The 21058-nt window shown below is 43.8% G+C and overlaps 1 protein-coding gene and 1 long non-coding RNA gene across 4 annotated transcripts in view; one reads left to right on the forward strand and one right to left on the reverse strand.

Annotated features, from left to right (window-relative positions):
* The window catches only part of tspan4a (tetraspanin 4a), a 246999-nt gene that overhangs the window by 40412 nt on the left and 185529 nt on the right, over window positions 1–21058 (forward strand). For 2 of the 3 annotated variants that reach the window (XM_049596289.1, XM_049596297.1), the window contains exon 2: window positions 10919–10998. In XM_049596289.1, coding sequence (XP_049452246.1) covers window positions 10936–10998 — 63 coding nt within the window. In that variant the 5' untranslated portion in view covers window positions 10919–10935. Of the gene's footprint in view, window positions 1–9255; window positions 10999–21058 lie in introns of those variants that run through there. The other variant, XM_049596279.1, reaches the window with a different exon arrangement.
* LOC125901047 (uncharacterized) overlaps window positions 1–21058 on the reverse strand; it is a 115076-nt gene that overhangs the window by 35820 nt on the left and 58198 nt on the right. The gene's annotated exons all lie outside the window — the stretch shown is intronic.

The following is a 21058-nucleotide window of genomic DNA, read 5'->3' on the forward strand; positions in this document are numbered from 1 at the left end:
TCAGAGCTGTTGTTATTTATCGTCATGGTTCTGATTCCTCGATGATCTTTGGTGTCATGCAGTTGTGAAAATGTGCTTTCAGTTGGCTCATACGCCTCACACACAGCTGTGTTTGTGGAAAGTGAAATCTTGACGCCACCTGAGCCTGGCAGATCCTCAGCTTCTGTTTATTGACCCCTGGTCACGATGTGATATTGTGGTGTGCTCATGGCCAGAAACTGCTGTGCAGAGTTACAGTAAAGTGACTTTTTAAGATGGTTTGCAGAGTATCAAAGTGCATTTATTCTACATGTGGGCTGATAGGATGAAGCTGTTTAATGCCTGAAGACAGTTTTCAAAAAAAGATTCAAAGGGCCAATCCCAGCACACCCCTCGCCCCTACCACTCAGCCCTTACCTCTCTGTTTGTGCATTAATGTCTAGGAGTAGGGTCTCCCAGTTCCTGGATAGAGGGGTGGGGTGAAGTGTTAGGGCTACATAGCCATCTAAACTAAGGTTTTTCAGAGGCACACTCCAAACCAAGTGAGTGTTATGAGAACTCATCTGCAAGATGGCTGCGCAACAACAAAAGAAACCCGCACATGTATTTTACTCGTTAACAGATTTTAAAAACAACAGTAATCATTGTAATTTGTTTGTTCAATGTTGTTTCAGTGTATTATGCTCCTTTTCTTTATTGAAAAGAAAAAATGTCATAGCATGCTGCTGTCTGCCTAGCTAACTAGCTACCTATCAACTGTTACACCATTATGGCTGATTTGCACCACAGTCCAACATTGTGACATATTCTCCCTGTGATGGCATATAACACCTGAAATTAAACTCAACTCCAGCATCAAAATTGTTGCACTTGTTACCGCTCCTCGAACACACACACTGTAAAAGTAGTGGCTGAATCTAACGTATCGTTACCAGTTGGTTTGTGGACTCCCATTCTGGGAGTTTGTCATTTGGGCCATCACCATCTTGGTTTTCTGGAGCCATACGTGACCATATTTTGGACGAGAGGCTGGCACTGTGGAGGAGCGAGGGGTGGATCTAACTTAAAAGCTGAGGACACTATCAGCAGACAGCCTGTCACTCAAAGCGGCCCGCCCTTTATTACGTGTAATGTTAGGCCTTAATAAAATGTAAACGGATGAGTTATATAAAAAGTCACCCGCTGTGCAGTTGTCATAAATGTTGAAATTAGCTACAGAGACCAAAACTGGTTATTGTACCAGGCTATAAACATATTTATTTCTGCTCTACAGTTGGACATTTTAACATATGGGTCTATGGGGATTGACCATAGAGTGTATAAATAATGGACGTAGCTGACGTGATGTCACCAACTGGTTTGTAATCTGCTGTTCTGAAGTTCGGCATTTTAGTCATTACCTTCTTGTTTTTTTTTTGGAGTCAGCAGTGACCAGACTTGACTCTATTTTGTAGCCAGCCTCAAGTGGCCATTAGAGAACTGCAGTTTTTGACACTTCCAAGTTGGCGTCATTTTTCAGCCCTTGATATTGCCACTTGCTTTAATATTTGCCTGTTCTGGCAGGGTAGGCGCACAGGTTGCTAACATAAGCCTACGGAGCAACGCTACTTGCCTAGTAATGAAGCAGGGTTTATTTTTCATTTGATAACTCATTTGATCGATTGACAGCGTGAAACCTGAGTTGTGCATGAAGTGCATACGTCCATGCTTTTTTTTCTCCATCAGATAAATGGATCGCTGTCCATCCATCCATGATCTGTAACCACTTATCCTATTCAGGGTCACAGGGGGCTGGTGCCGATCCCAGCTGACACTGGTGAAAATCAGGGGATCCTACACAGGAACAGGTTGCAAGACTACCACAGAGCTGGCACACAAGCCCTTTTTACAAAGAGATCACACTACAGGTCCGCTACAAAGTCCCTTATTTATGCTGCCTTTGCATTTTTACATAGACCTAAACAACAGCTGCATCACATCACTACAGTGTGTGATTTTAGACGCTATGCCGGCATGTGGAAGGAAAAGAGGCATGACAGGCGTGACAGTGTCAGCCTCTAGTGTGACATATAACATAGGTGTTGGCAGCATTTATAAACAATGACAATGGCATTCAAATGGGAATAACAGTCATTTACTGGCTCTGTTACATGGTTGTTGATCTCGTCCTCTGCTTGGAGGGTAAGGAACTCCAGGACCTCATTGTTTTCCCAATTTTCAGACATTTTCAGCTGCTGTTCTTCTTTGAGTTAGCTGCTAACTGCTATTAGCTGCTTTTTATTTCTCTCGTGGGTGGGTTGCATACATAATGCAATGTCAAAACGTCACACCCGTCTCATCCATTGTCCCATCCTGTAAGCTGTCCCGTTTCGGCGCTGGCACTACCTCTTATGCTGGCTTAAAGGCAAGTAAAGACTATGTCCCCCATTCTGCGATTGTACCTTTTATACGGAGCAGTGAGGCGGCATAATGGCAGGAAATTCCTGCTTCGAGGACACCACGTAAAAGGGGCTACAGAGACAGACAACAATTCATGCTCACATTTACACCTACAGGCAATTTAAAGTCACCAATCAAACTACCCGGTATGCCTTTGGACTGTAGGGGGAAGGGTATATGTTACTGTGATAATACCATTATTGCCAGTCACGCCTGTTTGCTAAAACCATTGCTGATGATGACGATATTGGTGCTGTATCAGGGTCATGAAGGTTTGTCCTGTTTCACAGGAGGAGATTTCAACCACTACTTCTCATAACTCTGTTCTGAGGGTCAAAGGAGCACTTGAAAATGAGGTGTAGGGGTTAAAATAAAAATGGGATTGGCCCAAACTGCAACACCAACAATGTCACAAACTGCTCTTTTCATTTCTAGAGTAATTTAGGTAATTAGATTCATATTGCCAGGATGGTAACATGTAGAGACGTCATAAACCAAGGACGACTACCACTGGGTGCGGTTACATGATGGCTTCTCATTCAGAATTAAATAAATCTGAATGAAATCATTCGGAATTTAAGTTTTTCCAGGTAGTTTACATGGGAAATATTAATTCCAAATGAGGGTTTACACGGGAGATCAGTTTAATCACCTTTATTCGGGTCCACGCAAAGTTTGGGGCAGGGAAGGTTTCTGATTGGATAGGGGGCGGGGCGGATGTTACGTGTTTACGTGTACCGGAAGAAAACACTGTAGTCCTTGCTCTGGATAACAAGATGCTTGACGATGTCGTTCTTTGTGCCTTTTTCGGGCGTGTTTTGCTTATATTCCTGAAGCAGCAGTACGACAACAACCTCTGCTAATGCTTCGTCTGTTGAGGAGGAGAAGGGAGGCAGAAGGTCGGAGAAGGGAGATAGAAGACCGTGCTTTGGCGAATGGAGACCAGTGAGTGCAACGAGTCCGACTGCTCTATCTCAGCCCGTTGCTATGCAGCCTGTTGCTATGCGCGCTATATACATCATCGCGCCAGAAGGGCAAGGAAACGAGCATGTGCAGAAAGACCGGAATGAACTTAAAGAGGAGTGCATACAAGTGCAAGAAATTCTTTCATTCGGAATTAGAAATGGAATATTCCAGCTCCTTACATTGGATTGAATTTTCAATCGCGTTGGCCAATTTCATTCCCAATCACTTTTAATAGGAATGAACTTTAATTCCGAATGAAAAGGGAATTAAACTGTCCATGTAAACCCACTCATTGACTGATTCATATTTAATAGTATAAAGCAACTATAATGTTGGTATATTAATATTTCAAATTACATTTTTTGTCTCAAACACTTATCTTGGGAAATAATATAATCACCATAATAGCAGAAATTCAATTTCAATTAATAAGTGATATAGAAATAAACACACAAAATATTAGAAGCAAAGCTGCTCTTGCCTCTGCATCACTGTGAACACTGCCATCATGACTGCACACAAAGGACGCTTCACTGAATCGTGGCACTGTTACACTGATTTATAGCCTTCTAATAGTGTCCAAGGAGAAAACAGGTTGCCTTGAAACAAGCATATAACGTCTGAAATTTTAACTTGCCCAAAAAAACATCAAGCGTGAAGTGAAATGATTGCAGTTGCATAAGCTAAAGTTCCACCAAGCAAACAGCTCTAAATAATTTGCCAGTCTTGTGGAAAGCCATTCTCATTTCATATGCTCATATTGCTGCTCTGTGCCCACTGCAGTTATCCTTGTAGCCTGTTTTGTCATTTACTGGAGATATTCATAGGAGACTCGTATTGCAGCTTTAAACAAGGGAAAGCAAGCCAGACTCACACCCCTTTATGACTGCATGGAGACCAGAGTGCAGCACAGCACACTTTGTGCATCTCGCTGAGCATGTCAGTCCGGTTACATCCTTTTTTCACATGACAGCGGTTCATAAAGCACCATTATGTGCCTGTATATATAAACCCTCCGTCTAACAGAGATGAATTTCATCATGTTGTGTATCATGTTTCCTTGCTGCAGCCAAACCTCCTTTTTTCTCCCTCTGTGTGTTTGTACACGCTGAGGACATCAAAGCTGCCGCCACCCGCGGGGTGCCACTGCACGTTTACTTAGTGCGCTGGTTTGTGTGTGTGTTTGTGTGTGAATCTAGGCTAGAGATGTGCTGTGTGTTGTGGCTGATGTGTTAGGTCAGGGAATTACATGAATGACTAACAGTAACTGCTTGTCATGTCATGTGTTTTGCTTCGTGGCGTCACAGTATGCTAATGACAATCCACTTGCAGACATATAAGGAGTTTCCTGCTGCATGATTCATCCCAGTCTGTATATTTCATGAATGTGACAGCAAATTGTGCCAATAACTGGCATAAGTAACTTCTAAGTGGGAAAATCTCATGCTGTATGAATATGACATACAGCCTACGTGTTGTGTTTCAGCAATATGGATCATGTTTCAGCACACTCAGCAGCAGAGACAAATGTCTACATCTGTAGAGATCAGGATTTAAGCTGTCTCTACACCTTGCTGGATTGTGGACTGGCTGCGATACAGGACTATAGGTGCATCCACGTATTTTTATTCTGCATATAAAAACAGCTGGGTGGAAATGCAGGAATTCAAAAACAAAATGCAATATTAAAGAAAGCCTTTACACTTGTTTGAGGTGGGCAAAGCTGGTGTATTTATAGAAGTAGAATGCTACAAAGTGCATTAAAAAACAGACTCTGCAACTAAATCATGAAGTATATGAAGCTTCTGCTCCACTGAAGAGGCAGATGAAAACATCTGATCTGTGTGAAGCGATAATGAGACCGTAAACTCTCTCTAATCACTACTTGAAGCAAACATAAATACCACATTTACATGATGTTTTGACCGTTGCTCTTTTAATACCGTCCTCTTGTTGCACCCTCTTCGTCTGTAATGGCTGTAATGGCACCTGACATGACAATAAGAGCCACCAACTTGTCTCTTATCTTGTCAATTTATCTTGATGAACCAACTCCTAATGTCCGCGTAACAGTGTTGGGCAGAAACACACACAACCCAATCACCAGAATAAAGGTTGGCATTGTACGTTCTGGCAAACCAAGGATACGTTACATTTGTATATTTATGATATGGATGTATGATGATACACCGATCAGCCAAAACATTAAATCCATTGGTGGGTGAAGTGAATAACATTGATCATCTTGTTACAGTGAAATGTTCTGCTGGGAAACCTTGAGTCCTGGCATTCATGTGGATGCAACTTGACATGCTCCACCCACCCAAACACCACTGCAGACAAAATAAACCCCTTCATAGGGTTTCACCACAAAAAATGCTCAGGAATGACCCAAGGAACTGGACAAAGAGCTCAAGGTGTCGACCTGGCCTCCAAATACCCCAGATCCCAACCTGATCGAACATTCGAGGGAGGTGCTGGTGCCCCAGAGGTACCCCGGATTTACGGTGGTTTCTCCTTGGACTGGACTTGGCTCTGACCTGTTAAGGCATGGACACAGGACCTCTGGGGGGTAACCTTTGGTGTCTGGCACCAGAGCATTAGCTTCAGATCTTTTGAGTCCTGTGGGTTGTAAGGTGGGGAACCAGCATATCCCACAGATGTTTGATCAAATTGGGATCTGCTGAATTTGTAGACCAGGTTGATGCCTTGAGCTCTTTGTCACGTTCCTCGGACCAATCCTGAGCAGTTTTGTGGTGTGGCATGGCGCATTGTCCTGTTGAGGGGCCACAGCTAGCCTGGTTCCAGACCACAGACCCCGCCCACTCAACTGAGTAGGCTTGCATTACTGGTCTGGCATACTTCAACGAATGTGTGATTTATCTCGTCCAAACAATGGATGGACCAATGAACGCCGGGGGTCTAGCGATTAGCCAGTCAGCGCCACGCTGATGTCAAGCTGTACGCCGGTGGGTAACTGGTGAGGATAGCAACAATGGCGACCGCTACAGATCCTACAGACCACATTAACAATGCTATCGAGGTATTTCGCCACTACTTGCGTTAATGGAGGACCAAATTAAGGAAGCTGCTAAACTGGATTTAACGGTGATGCAGCTGGGCGTGCACAACGACGGAGACATTTTAAACGGGCAATGCTCGCTTGTTTTCGGCACCCCCAAGGCATGGATACTAATGACGTCAGATTCTGGGTGAGTCGTTGATCTCTACTGATTGGTTAGGGAAAAAATCAAATTCCCTCCCCCTTGTAAATCACCTTCAATGGAGGCGATGTCAGACTGAAGGTTCTGGGAGCTTCAGTCTGACACTCAGGCTAGGCCACAGCTACTGGGGAGTGCCGTTGCTATAATGGGGGGTGCCTGGTCTGCACTGGTGTTCAAGTGGGTGGAGCATGTCAGGTGGCATCCACACAAATGTCAGAACCCAAGATTTCCCAACAGACCATTACACTGTAACAAGATGATCAATGTTCACTTCATTTGTCAGTGGTTTTAATGTTTTGGCTGACTGGTGTATGTGGCACAAAAAACACTTGGTTATGGTTAGCAAATGATCATGTTTTGGCTTATAATACCTGCTTTGGTAGCTACAAACACGACTGGTTATGTCCCAAACTCTCCTTAAAAAGATCTTGCTTTTATTGCTTCAAACTGCTAGACATATCCTGAACTCTTGTTAAAAGGTACCCGCATTTGTCGCTAGTAACATAGCTGGACATGTCCCAAACTCTTCTTAAAAAATACCTGCTTTTGTTGCCACAAACTCTCTGGATGTATTCCACACTCTCATTAAAAAGTACCTGTGACTGTTGCTAGAAACACGGTTAGACAGTTACAGTTAGTTTTTTGTTGCTACAGACACAGCTGGACATATCCCTGTTAAAACACCTGCTTTTGTTGGTCTCCAACCGTTGCTGCTGTCTGCTGCTTGGCAACGGTCCTGCAGCCATTTAGGCACAAAACCACTTGGTTAGTGTTAGGAAAAGATCACGTTTGGGCTTAAAATACCTGGTTTGGTTGCTAGAAACATCGCTGAAAATGTCCAGAACTCTCATTAACAATTTGTTGGTCTCATACAGTGATCAGCTGTTATGTTTCAGTGTCATGTTGTCCACCATCCACCATCCATCTGAACAGGTCATACATACTGTATGAAACATACAAATGTAACACAGCCATGGTTTTCAGCAACGCACAATGCCAATGTCTTAAAGCTTTTGCACACAGAGTCTATTTTCTCTGCGTAACGTTTTTTTACTTGACAGCTGATAAAAAAACATTATACAGAGACACATTTCCTCCCCTGCTCCTCTCCACTGGAGTTACCTTCTTGGCCGCTGCCACTCTTTCCTCACGTCTGACATTTGGCAACGCAGCTGAAGGGGCCAAGCTGTCCTCCCTCTCTGTCTCAACACTTTCACTCTCTCTCTCTCTCTCTCTCTCTCTCTGTCTGTGTGCTGTCCACATCCTCCTCCTCATCATCATTATCCACCTGAATATTCCTATCTGAACTGTTGAAAGTCAGCTATCTGAGTTATGGAATGATCCTCTGTCTTGTCACGGATATGTGTCCCGCCGCCACATTTTCGTCACTGATTCTTAGTCAAAAAACTCTCTAAAGCCTTTTGACGGAAGCTAAAAACACAGAGACCTGTTCCAAAAAACTTTGATGAGTGACAAAATTTCGGACGAAAAAAACGGACTGGTGTGCAAAGGCCTTTACTCTGGTGACACGCAATAATTAGCTTTTCCTTTTGCTGATATCTTAATTGATTTGCTTAAAATTTGTGCTGCATATGAATGTAAACCTATTTAGTGAGCACTCTTTTAGCTAGTAACATCATGGTGTTGACTCAGACACCAAACAAAATGATAAAAAAAATATTGGCCCTTTTGCTTGTTGACCTGCATGTAACCCAAACCATTTTTGCGTTTGCTGTAAATACTATTAAAGTTCAGAATCTTACTTATCATTTTGACATTGCCTCATGTCCAGTAACCTTTTTGGAGGAAAGCACTATTAGCCCAGCCGTAGTGTATGCTCTTTTCAACAATGTCAGTCAGTCAGAAAGTCACATCCACTCTGTTAGACCACCACCTCCGCTGCCTGACAAAAATACATGCAGGAGAGGAAACAGAAATCCATTAAATACTCGATGCAGCCATGAACTCAGTCAGTACCTCTGCAGCTCTGAAACGTCCCTGTGGACTCATAAAGCCACTGACCCAGATGGCCACCAGGTTGCGGGGGGGCATGCAGTTATTTTGTGTCAGCAGCAGTGTGGCTTCCCACAACGTTCGCGCTGTGACACACTTTAGGTGAGTTGTTTGTAGTGTGAAAAATCAGTGCCAAGTGTGGCAACATGGATGCTGTGTGACCCAAGTCCAGGTCCAGAGGGGGTGAGGGAGAGGGGAAACATGACTGAAGCCAAGCGTGCAGAGAGCAGCCTGGGTTGTGCGCAAGAACAACCTCTGCATATGGAATGAGTTCCAGGCAGGAGGCAGAGAGGAGAGGAGGAGGAAGCACTAGCGCAAGTGCAGCAAGCTTCTCAGCACTGGTATGTTCACAACACACTAGGTTCTGTGCGCGTTTGTGTGAGCATATACATTGTGTGTGTGTTTGTATGTGTATGTGTGAGAGTGTTATCTGGTTGATGGTAGGGCATGATTGGCGTGTGCACGAGGGAGGATGGGGCTGCGAGACACTGATTGGTTGTGCTCCCTCATAGGGTGTGGCCAGAATATGAATGACTGCTCCTGCCTTTCGCGCTGCCAGGTTTTGGGGACAGTTACCGAGGAGGGATGGGGTGTTTGAGATTGTGCGTGCTGAGGGGAGAGCATCGGAGCTTGTGAGGGAAGGGAGGAAAGAAAAGGGGAGGGGGGTGAACAGAGAGAGAAAGAGAACAGGAGCTTGTGAAGAGAAAGAGGGAGGGAGCTTCAGGCAGCGAGACTGGACTACCGCTCAAACACTGCAGTCTTTCTTTTTGCTTCTCTGTGGAAACTGTCTTTCTCTTCTCCCTGCCTGTCTCTCCTTCTTGCTTATTCTTCTCCCGCTGCTTTGCAATGACCCCGGTGGACACCTTGATCTCCTTGCCCACCTAGAGAAGAGGAGAGAAATGCTGTAGCGGAGGAAGGAGAGACGAGAAGAGGGGACACCGCACACTTTGCTTCACTGATGAGAGTCTGGAAATTAATTAACCGCCGTCAGCACAGAGGGGGGAGCGCAGAGAGGGGCTCAGTGTGAGGTGCAGGGAGAGAATAAGCAGGAGTTTAAGAGGGCGAATTGCTAGATGTGTGAAGAGCAGGCTGTGGAAGAGAGGCAGGGTAACCCCTAGACACTTTTCAGAGACAAAAAGGACAAGTTAGGGCAGATGCAAAAAGAGCGAGGGGGGAACTGGGCAAGGCAGGAATTCAACAGGGATACTAATCCAAGAAGCCAAAGAATGGTCCTCTCACATCCGTTATTCATCCTCTCACGCTTCTTTTCATAACATCATCCTTCCCTCTCATCTCCTTATCTGTTTTCTTTTTGCATGTCAGCAAAAGCACATCGACAACCACATGCCGAACACTCAGCCACGACTTAGACCCAAGCATAGCATTTCATTCTCAGCTGATGTGATACTGAGTAAAAGAAGTTGATTGGCCGATTCAGGGGTGCCATTACCTCCCGGCCGAGAGCACCTGCTCAGGAATTTCTCATGAGACCAGGTAGGACGTTTCTGGATCATTTCGCCAGCCCAAAACAGCCGGAGAGGTCGAGCCGAAGCCCTCCGGTCGTTTACCTGATTGAAGCGTTAGGAGATGAAACTGCAGACCGGCTTATCTCTCAGAGCATGACACCTGTGTTTGAGCGATTACAGAGAGGGAAACAGGGATGTACAGATGTGTGTGTGTGTGCTGGGATTATGTCCTAAATACACAGAATTACACAGGTGTTGCGGCAGGATTATGCAGAGTCTCCTGCTGAATATAGTAGCACTGTAGGATTAAAGAGACGAACTCAAGTCAAGTGGATGGCAGCACATTATCTTCTACAGATTAAGTCAGATCAAGTGTGATCACACCTGTGGTAAAATTAAATCAGCCGCTCCAGGGTTTGACAGGGGTTGTAACTATTTTGAGGTAAACTGAGGACAGGTTGAAAAATCACCAAAATCCATCTCTCAGTGCCCAGTGGAATAACTCCTGGTCCCTCATTGTGGACTTTGCTCAGACCTGAAGTACACAAAGTGACTATCAAAGACTCTTAAAGGCTCATTCAGCTTCCATAATGAGACGCTCGAGCACAGACGAGACTCCGTACCGGCGCAGTCCGTCTCTGGACAGCAAACCTGACACGCCGCCGTTCACTTCTGGGTTTCACCGATTCAGCGGGGAGTTTGAGTACAAGCGGCCACCGTTTGCGTTCGGCTTTCACACGACAAAAGGGCCGCAGACGTCCAAGGGGCGCTACGCCCAGGGGAAGAAGTATGTGGTGTTTTACCTGGACCTCTCCTTCATATTCCTCCTAGAACTGCGGCGCTGCAGGATGGCCGAGGGTTGCATGATGGCCCTGCGATATGGAATGGTCTTCTTCAACCTCCTTTTCTGGGTGAGTCCCTTTTTATCTTCTTCTACCTCTGAGTGAGTGTGAGCTTTGGGGGATGTTTGTTTAGAAGACAGTGCTTCTTCTGCTTTCTTGACTTTTGCATTTTTTAGTTTCTCTGTTACTCATATTTTTTCTTATCTTGTTGAGAGGGAGCTCTCTTGTGTGTGTCTGTGCAACCAGAGTGATGTGAGAGGAGTGAGGAGGGGGGGAGTGTGAGAAAGAGACAGATCATGCATTTAGATCATGTGTACAAAGCCCACTGTGTGGGTGAGTCGAGCTTTTTCTGTTCCCTATACAGTACTTTAAGTGTGGGTGTACTCTGCATTGTTTGCTGTGTTAAGCTTTGGCATATTTGGAGCTTGCATTATGTGTACACTAGTTAATCACAGTGTTACCACTGTGCTGTAATTCTTCACCTACCTCTGCTTCACCCTCCTCCCTGCACAACAGCGCATTCTCAGCCCATCAAAGCATCTGCTGTCAATCTGCTCTATCTGGCTGATCGTATCTGTTTGCCGTGGGGACGTTTTGAGCCTTGGTGTCTGTCTGCCTCCGTCAATCCTACTCCGATAGCCCCACAACAGATCACTTTCATTCGCACTGTGAAGCCTGTCATGTTCCACAGCTGAGCTTCACATTGAATGATCTCGATCTCTGCTTCAGCTATGTTTCATTTTGACTCCCCTTTAATGCAATCCATTGCACAACTTGTCACAGAGTTTTGAAGGGATGCTGGCCCTTGTGGTTACCTTGCTGGGATTACTTTGATTTGTCATACTTCTGTTCTTATTGGTTATGGAATAAGATGAGGCCTTGAACGCTGAAATGCAATCTAGCTGCCAAGATGCAATCTCCCTCGGGGAATGAGTGACCTCTTCACCTCTTCATCTTCTCTCAGCTACAAAGTGCTGTCAAAGAGGGGGCGCAGTGTTTGTTATTAGCACACTCTCACGTGTGTGCGAGTCCTTGCGCGGGATTATTAATGACCACATGACCACGCCAAGCTTCTCCTCCTGAGGAGCGAATCGTGTTATAATGCTCCAGGTAAGAACGGAGATGCTCTTCCAATATAAAACCTGTCTTTGAAAATAACACATCTGAGTCATAGTGGCAGCTGATGGTGAATGTCAGACCTCAGTGACGGCACCATTTCAGCAGCAATTTACAAGCTGTTAGACGTCCAGTGGTTCGTCCAGACCCAGTTTTTGCACGTCTCATTCAAAATTTAGACGGTTGACTTCATGGATTTTGAATGTGACCTCAATATTCTGTTGACAGTCGGGTGGAGGGGAGCTCGAGCCCAACAGTCAACACAGATTATGCAAACAATTTCAACTTAACTTCTAGAGAGATGCAGCAAATGAGAGTTTACATCCTGCGTGAAAAAGAGGAGCGCAGTACAGTAGGGGCTCTCATCAACGACTCTTGCTTATAGATTATTTATATGAGTGAGATTTCCACCTCCACAGACTCAGCTGTTAATAAGCTCTCACATAGTGTCTGAGGGAGAGATCTTATCCAAAATGACACAACCATAATCAGTACATAAAAGTAGAAGCGCCATAAAATTCTTAAAAAAATCTATACTTGTGATAAAGCAACCCCTGCACTGTGCAGCATGATATACAGGATTTATTATTGGATTAATTATGGAAAGGTAACTCAGGAAGTGAGAGTTCATCCCAACACTCTTGTAGTTTGACTTTTGCAAATTTTGTCAACTTCACATACATCAGGTGAGCCAGATGTGACTCTGGCGCATTTAACCCTATGGGCCCTAGGCGTTTTTGGGGTATTTTTTCTGCCTTTACTTTTAAGCTCATATCACAGTCATTCTAAAGGCTACATACACATGCTATATCTTGTTTTTTTCACGACAATCTGGGCTATCATTTCATGTCCTTCTATGTGCCTGTATTTTATATTAATTTTTATATCAATGAAAAAAACAAATCCGTGTAACTAAATTCTTACATTTTTACATGTATCTCACCATAGCAAGTTGGAAAAATGACATATTCTGCTATAGATGAAGAGGGGAGACTCTCTGGAGTCTGGGAATATAACTGTGATGGTGGGACATTCTGTCACTTCACAGCTGTCCAAAACATGTGGTTTGTGCTAGGCGGACATGATTGCCAGTATTTTTTCATTATTGCAAGAAATTCCATTGACTCATTCACAAGTCAAAAATGTGTTTTATCTGAAAGAAACATGCAATATTTACATCTAAGATCATAGAAAAATAGTCAACCAAGTGCAATGTGCAACATGTCCCCCTCAATGTATATGGTGACTACGGCCCTGTCAGCATGCATAATTAGGTTACAGTTGTTTGGGTGCGCAAAGGTGAAGTGGCTGGTCTTGTCATACAAAGTTTGATGGAGTGTCAACTGGACAATATGGAGATATTTGCATCTTGAAAGCTGGACTACAAATGTGGATAGACAGGGAGAAACACACGCAAGCCTAAGATGTGGTAAGATACGATATTCCTCACTATGTGAAGTGACTGATAACAAGATCTGTATAATGGATTGTAAAGAAATTTGTCAGGTTTTTATATTGTAGACAATCAATCTGGATTTATGGCATGATGGGATGACAGCACAATGATGTGTGTGGTATCACTGGAAAGCGCTAGTCCTGCACTTTCATGTGATATGCGTTAGGGCTGGGCGGTATGACAAAATTTTCATATCAAGGTTTAAAGAAAAAATCATATCGGTTTCATGGTATTTTGCTCAGGTTCGGCGAACTTGACATGCTGCGGTGTTGTGCTATAGCCTATTCAAGTGCTGGAATTTGTTATTTACTTGACAATGCCTGAACGCAACACATGCTCCGCTCCATTCATTTGGGCTCCACTGACTGCGTACGGAAGCGACACGTAGAGAAGCCAGCGGGGTTGTTTACCGTTTGCCGAGCCGAGAGGCTGCATGTAGGCTGCATGAAATGTTAAAGCATTTCCCATGTAAGTTATTACATATATTTGAGTTATCTACAAGTTTACTGTACTGTTTGTCATCTACTCGCTTTCAAATGTCCGCCACGGACATTTACACAATGTCACGGATAAACATGGGTAAATGCATGAAAAAAACCATCACATATCACCTCTGATAATGGTTTATTCATTTAAAAACATATTGTGCTCGTTTAGCACACTATTTCATGTAGTTTGTATCTGCTGGAGGGTCGTGTAGGAGAGCGTAGCACAACAAAAATAGAAGAACCGCGTAAAATAGAGAGTTGTCGCGTGACAGATGGGGGTTCGCGCCGCTCCCGTTGCCGGTGGAGCCGCTGATTAACAGGGGGGCGAGCTGCTACGGGACTTGCGCTGCAGACGTGTCGCGCCGCTGACGTGCCCGGTGGAGCCCGGCCGTAACTGTCTTGGACTTGGGACAGGTCGTCTGCGGTCAGGAAGATGCGGCCCGAGCCGTGCTCTAGTGTGCTTACCTGTGTGTGCGCGCTTTGTCTGTATGTGTGTGTGTGTGCGCGCATCGGGGCGAAACTGATACAGAGGGCAGAGGAGAATTGTAAACAGTGGTGCGCCGCTGCTAGTTGCATATAGGGGAAACACTGCTCTTTTTGGTATGAGTTCTTCTGGGTCATCATGTACAGTTGCTTTGCTTTCAGGACTCTCTCCGGCAGCCATTCTCACCTCTAAAATTTTCAATGCTCTCACCCACTGAAACACTTTCCCGCCGCGCACGTTCCGGACGTTGTTTGGGCTATTGACCAGTATTGCGGTATATGAAAAATTCATATCATAACGAAAATAAATACCGGTTTTCGGTACAAACAGGTATACCGCCCAGCCCTAATACGCGTGGCATTTCTGTGCGACCCTGCATTCGCGAGTAATCCATCCAACAGTAATGTGTGTGCAGAGCTGTATGAAAGCTCTGTTAAACATCATTTTAGTGTAACTTTATCATTTTTTTTCGCTGTGAAAACATTGGACTACCGACAAGTGCTTGGTCTTGTCGGAAAGCTACAATTCCGCTGTTTCAGGTGATAGGCGTGGTGCACGGTCGCGGAGAAAAACTATACAGAAGAACAAGTGTGAATTTGGACACACTATGCATTGTTTGGGCCCATAGGGTTAAAGGTCCAGTGTGAAGGATAAAGGGGGGGTATATTGGCAGAAATGGCATACTTAATAAATTAAGCATGTTTTCTTTAGTGTCAAATCACCTGAATATAAAAATTGTTGTGCTTTCAGTGCTGGAGCACACTCTAGCACAAACTGGACTGTTAGTAAATTCAGAGCGCTGTTGGGTCTACTGTTGAGTTATTCAGAAGCTCACACTCTCAGAGCAGCAGAGCATACTCTGGACACTGTCTGGGGAGACAGAGCCCCAGAATGCCATGTGGAGTGAATGTGTGATTAACTCATGTAGAAATAGAATGCTCCGTTTCTTCAAACAACAGGGCTCTCATTTTGGTGTAGAGCATCAGATTGGATTTACGAACGCATCTTCAGAGTGAGCCGTTTATATCTACATAGGGAGCTGGTCCTCGTCCATTGAGATCACCATGTTGCAGTGCTATCTTTCTACAATACAAACTAAACACTCGCTCGAAATAGACCCTTCTATTGTTAGTAAACAGATGACGTTTTTTGGTGGGTGTGGCTTAGCCAGAGGCACAACAATTCTCCACAGACATTAGCTAGCATTAGCACTCTGGTACAAACTGGAGCATTCATAAATTTGGAGCGTTGTCTGAATGTATCGTTATCCAAAGCGCCGCACTTTAGGCACTCAGTCTGTGGAGACGGAGCAGCAAAGCGCCAAGCAGAGTGAATGTGTGATTAACTTAACTGCGTTAATTCAAGAAATATAACGCTCCGTTTCTTCGACCAACAGGGCTCTCATTTTAGCGTAGAGCGTCAGACTGAATTTACGAACGCACCATATCAGGTCACTCACTCTCCGGGACCGCCAGTGTTACTTGAAAACGTAAGCACAGACCAACGTGACCAGACTGGCCGACCCATATGCTCTCACTCAGTGGATGATGTCACAGGAAGCTTTGTGGTTGATTACTATGCCAATCTCACAAAGGAGAATGACACTTGAACGATTTCTTCTAGTGTGTTTGGCTATCGAAGCTAACATTAGCTAATGGGCTAAAAAGACAACATTTTAAAAGGGTCTACAGGACCATTGGTGTTTTCGAGTTTTCAGGTCGCCCACCATAGTTAGCAGCCCCTTTGCGACAAGCATTAATGTAGTACTGCTTCAATCAGTGTTTTTACCGGTTTAAATCACCAGGTCAGTTTGTTTTGGAGAAGAAGAGACTTCTGCTGATGATTTTGACTCCTGGTAAAAACCTCTTGAATGTCTAAATCAGAAATGTGGTGAGCACATTTTGAGTTATCACAGAAAAAAGTTGAGCACACATTAGCAGGTGCTGGGCTGGTGGCCGGTCTACGATGTGCCAAACAGTCTGTTTGTGTTGGAGAGGAAGAGACCTCTAGATAATTCTGCTCCCGGTATAAACCTCCTGAATAATGAACACTGAAGAAATTCTAACCAGGGAAGGTTTCAGCTGGTTGCAATCTGCAGTCCTCACCACTAGATGCCACTAAATCTCACACACTGCTCCTCTAAATGTCTTTTAAAACTGACAAACTGGAAAAGAGTTCAGTTAAGATACTGTTCATATTTTTGTGTACAGGTATACTTCATCCTGGCTGAATAAACTGCCTGAGACTCAGTTAGTGGCCTTGAATATAACAAATAGGTCTGTTGGGGAAATCATTCATTAATATATCATCATTGCTGATTTCCCCAAACCCGAAAGTACAGTGGGGTCGGCGAAGCTTCCTCCATTGAAACAGCGATTTCATCAGAGTAATTTACCACCATCAAAGTGTGCTCCGGTGCATGTACCATGCACGAAAATAATAATTTTCCATTTTGAAAACATATCACAGGATAACAGGGAATATCAGAGGAGTAATTCTCTGCTTATTTCCTAACGGACAGCGATCATTCTTCCTTGTGAAATATTGATTCTACATTAAAGTTGCTGAGCTACACAGTTGTCATTATTTAGCCCATTTCCCCCGCGATGATATCGGTGAGCAGGCGGAAAACAACAAGCAACAAGGACAAAAAGAGGACACGCTGCCAGGAAAACATATTTTATAAGGAATGAAGATCATCAAGTGTTCACTAGAGGACCCCAACGACAATAAGCCTTCAGACTTTATTGTGTTTACACCCTTGGTGATTTGTAATGTACAGTATTTAATGACTGCAGTGCAGTGTTATATGTGTTTTTAATCGTGAAATAAAATCAATCAATCAGGACCGTCTTACAACATGTGACATCTACTTGTAGGAAGGGTGTTCACAAAGGTCTGCATCAGCTGGAAGTGAAAGTCTAGTCTAAATGATTGGGTTCTGTTATTTGTTTAGTAATTAGCTGATTAATTAATTAATTAGTCAAAGAGAAAATGAAGCATTTTGACAACTGCGTAGTTTTAAAACAAGTTTTCAAGCAAAAGCACCAAACTGCTGGTTCCAGACACTCAACTGTGAGAATTTTTTCACTGTTTTATATCACTGTAAATTTAATATTTTCAATTTTGGGAGTGCTGGTTGAACAAATGAGGTTATTGAAAAAGATTTTCATTGTTCAATGGAAAAATTTATTTAATATTATCTATAACACAACTCAAGATGTATCTATACATATCATACAACTACAAATATTATATACGTTTTTATCTATTTGGGGTCTAGAATAAACTTGCAATAATTAAGAGGAATCAATCTTGCATCAAATGTGGTACTGTCCCATAGTTGCCTCATTTTGGGATAACATTTAAAGGGGGATGCTGATCTACAATGACAAATATATAATCAACTTACAAACAGTAATTTGGAGAACTTAAGTAGCAGCAAATCAGAGATCAGTAACATTGTTATATTGTTTGGTAAAGCTTTTATAAGCTGTTATATGCTGCTATTTGTTTTTGCCCACTCACCCGTCTCTGTACATACTCCTATTTAATGCTCATTTCTGTGTGTGTGTTTGCTTGTGAGTTTGTGTGTGTCAACATGTGTTTGCTTGTTTGATGTATTACATCATTTGTGGAGATGTGTGTGGGTGGGTGTGTGTATGTATTGTATGTGTATATGTCATGGGACTTGTTTGGGGGAATCAGTTAACATGCTAATCAGGGGCAACGTTTAGTGTCTGAGTGAAAAGCATGTAGCTTTCCCCCAACTCCAATACAAACCTGTTCGCGTCATTGTTAGACGCTCAGAGCAATGGACGTAGATTAAATAACATTGGTTATGTCGTTTGTGGCACTGAAAGGTGTATTTTAGCAACATCTGCAATTTTTTCCAAGCCATAACCAAGTAGTTTTTCTGCCAAAAGCTAAACACTGAACCCTTCCGCGTCAAGATATAATGCAGAAGGTTCCCTACAGTGTCATTTTAGTAACGCCAAGGGCTTCTGCCCAAAACACGAGGAGTAGGGATGAAATCACGTTGGCTGGATGGGTCAGACCGCTTGTCAGTCATGTGAGTACACATCAGTGTGTACAGTCTGTCAGTAATTGCTTTGTTCTGTCAGCAGGCAGTGTGCAGTACAGACGTATTGAGTATGTAGTCAGCAGTACATTAGTGTGCGATTCTGAACACTGTTAAATTCAAGATGGCACATAACTTCTTCCATGCATTTGGACTGGAGTCCTGCTCAGCACCATTGTGCTTACTGCTGCCCCAAGTGACCACATGCAGTATTGCATGTAGCTAACATGTCTGAGTACAGTGCAAAATGTCTTGAAATGTCACTCAAGCTGCTTTCACACCTCCACACGGTGACTGCCCTGAGAACCACCTGCCTGCAAGAGCGTTCCCCTAAAAAGCAATGCATTTTTAAAAGTTGCTGCTGCCGCTATGGTCCACAGCTGCGATGACGGGCAGGTGCTTTGGTGAAGACTGACAGAAGTGCAAGCTTGTAGCTCTGTACTGTAGCAAGACAAAGGAAATCACTGAAATGACCTAATATTTCTTCATGTTTGGACAATTCACCAGTCATCTGAAGTTTGGTGGAAAGGTTATTCCAGGCCCAGTTTTGCTTCTGGTTGTCCTTACAACTCTGTGTATTTAGACACCAACATTATCAGTACCTCCATCTTGTCTCCTTTCTGCTTCTGTGATGCTTCCTATTTGATCCGCCAAAACCAGGTGACACCCACCAGAAGTCAAACACACTGAACTCTGTGCAACAAAGCAAGATCTGTGCGCGTTCATGTTGGTGATAACCGCCTCATAGCCTTATGGCCATGCTGGACATCACTTCCTCTCTGCCGCCTTCCCCTCAGTGAAAAACTGGAGGCGGCGAGTTACCGCATGGCGGTGTGAAAGCAAAAATTCACACTCCTCCTGGGTTTGCATCATAAAAACGCATTTGATGCTCTGACAGACATTTATGAGCGTTAAATACCAGAATCCCTTGTATCGCCATGCAGGACTTTTGACACAAGACCAAAAAGTTCTCCGTCATGCAAGAAGCTAAGTGTCTTTCTAGAGGCAGCAAGAAAAGAAAAAAGCCCAGAAGAAATGGGCCGTTATACTATGTGCAGTGACAGCTTTGGCCGAAATGAAGGAGAAAACTGTGCCACTGAGAGAAAGTCAGACAGGAAAGTGTGGAGTAAAGACAGCACAGTACGGACCTGACTGTTTAACTGACACAAGATAATAATACATACACCATAGCAACAAGAGCTTAGCACTGAAGACATAAATAAGAGAAACTAAGACACCAACAACATCAGGAGAGCAGCTTCAACGACAAACATAATCAGGAGCACAATCAGTCTGTCAGTCTGAATTTGTCATGTTGCAGGAATGACAGGCAGATTAGAGAGTGACAAACTGCACACACTCACAGAGACCTGTCAAGTGTTAATATCCACGACAATTTAAATAAACCTTGACACAGTTGGCACTTTGAACTCAACACCATATTATTGACGATGCTGCGTGAGAAGACGGTGTGACACGTGATGAACACTTCAGCCTGCAAACATACAGAGCAGCTTGTTTTGAATGCAAGTGACTGAGTGCCTGTGGGCTTCGAATAGTTTGCATCTTAGCTGAGGTCAGCTTGAATTCACTGCACCTAACAATGGATCGCAGTAACAACCCAGGGACACGGCAAATAAGAAAATATCAAAACATCAATAGAAACTTCTCAAAGCGCTCCTGCAGCCTGATCCATTTCTCTGCTGTCCATCTGTATTCTCACCATGTTACTAACAGCCGCATTTTCACCAACAAAAAAATGGATAGATTCACAGCTTTCATTGGTGTCTCGCCTCTTTGTCGCACCACAACTGGGTTTGCTTAAATTGGATCGCAAACAATGTCATAATATTTGATGGAGTTATCTCAAACTGGATGAAATGAAAAAGATAAGTCAGAGGCCTTGTGGAGTGTGAGCTGTCTCCCAGCGGAGCGTTTTCAGGTCGAGTGAGTATTTGGGTGTTTAGGATTGAAGGCAGACCTCCCTGCTCTGTTTCCTCCCATTCTGGCATCACGTCGCTCCCTCGTGGTGGGCAGCAAACTGCCAATCACCCATGCTGGGCTGCCCAGAGCGCAGCAGGAGGTGGAGGAGAACCAAACTGTGGTAGAAAAGGTGCTTTTTGTTCTTGTGGCTGCTAAAATAAGACAAGAGGAAGACTCACATCCGACCCCCTCTGCTATGATTCCTTAATTAAACAGGTGATATTTTTCTTTCCTTCCATCAGTGGTGTTAATGGTGGATCTTTGAAACACTTAAAAACTGGATTTATCTTAACTGGAAGCCGCGCCAGTTTTGACACTGCCTTGTGTTAGTTTGTCAGCAGCTGTTCTAGTTATCACCTTTCTCTGTAGATGGGGAGGTGTCAAATCTGCTACCAGTCAAACCAGTGGGTACAAATTAATTAAATGGGACCTATTACACTGTAAAATTTGACAAGTTGATCTTACTTGAAAAATCTAGGTAACTGACTGCCTTAAAAAAAGATAAGTATCTTTAATATAAC

This window comes from Epinephelus fuscoguttatus, linkage group LG2 (genome assembly GCF_011397635.1).
Source record: "Epinephelus fuscoguttatus linkage group LG2, E.fuscoguttatus.final_Chr_v1".
Lineage (NCBI taxonomy): Eukaryota > Metazoa > Chordata > Actinopteri > Perciformes > Serranidae > Epinephelus > Epinephelus fuscoguttatus.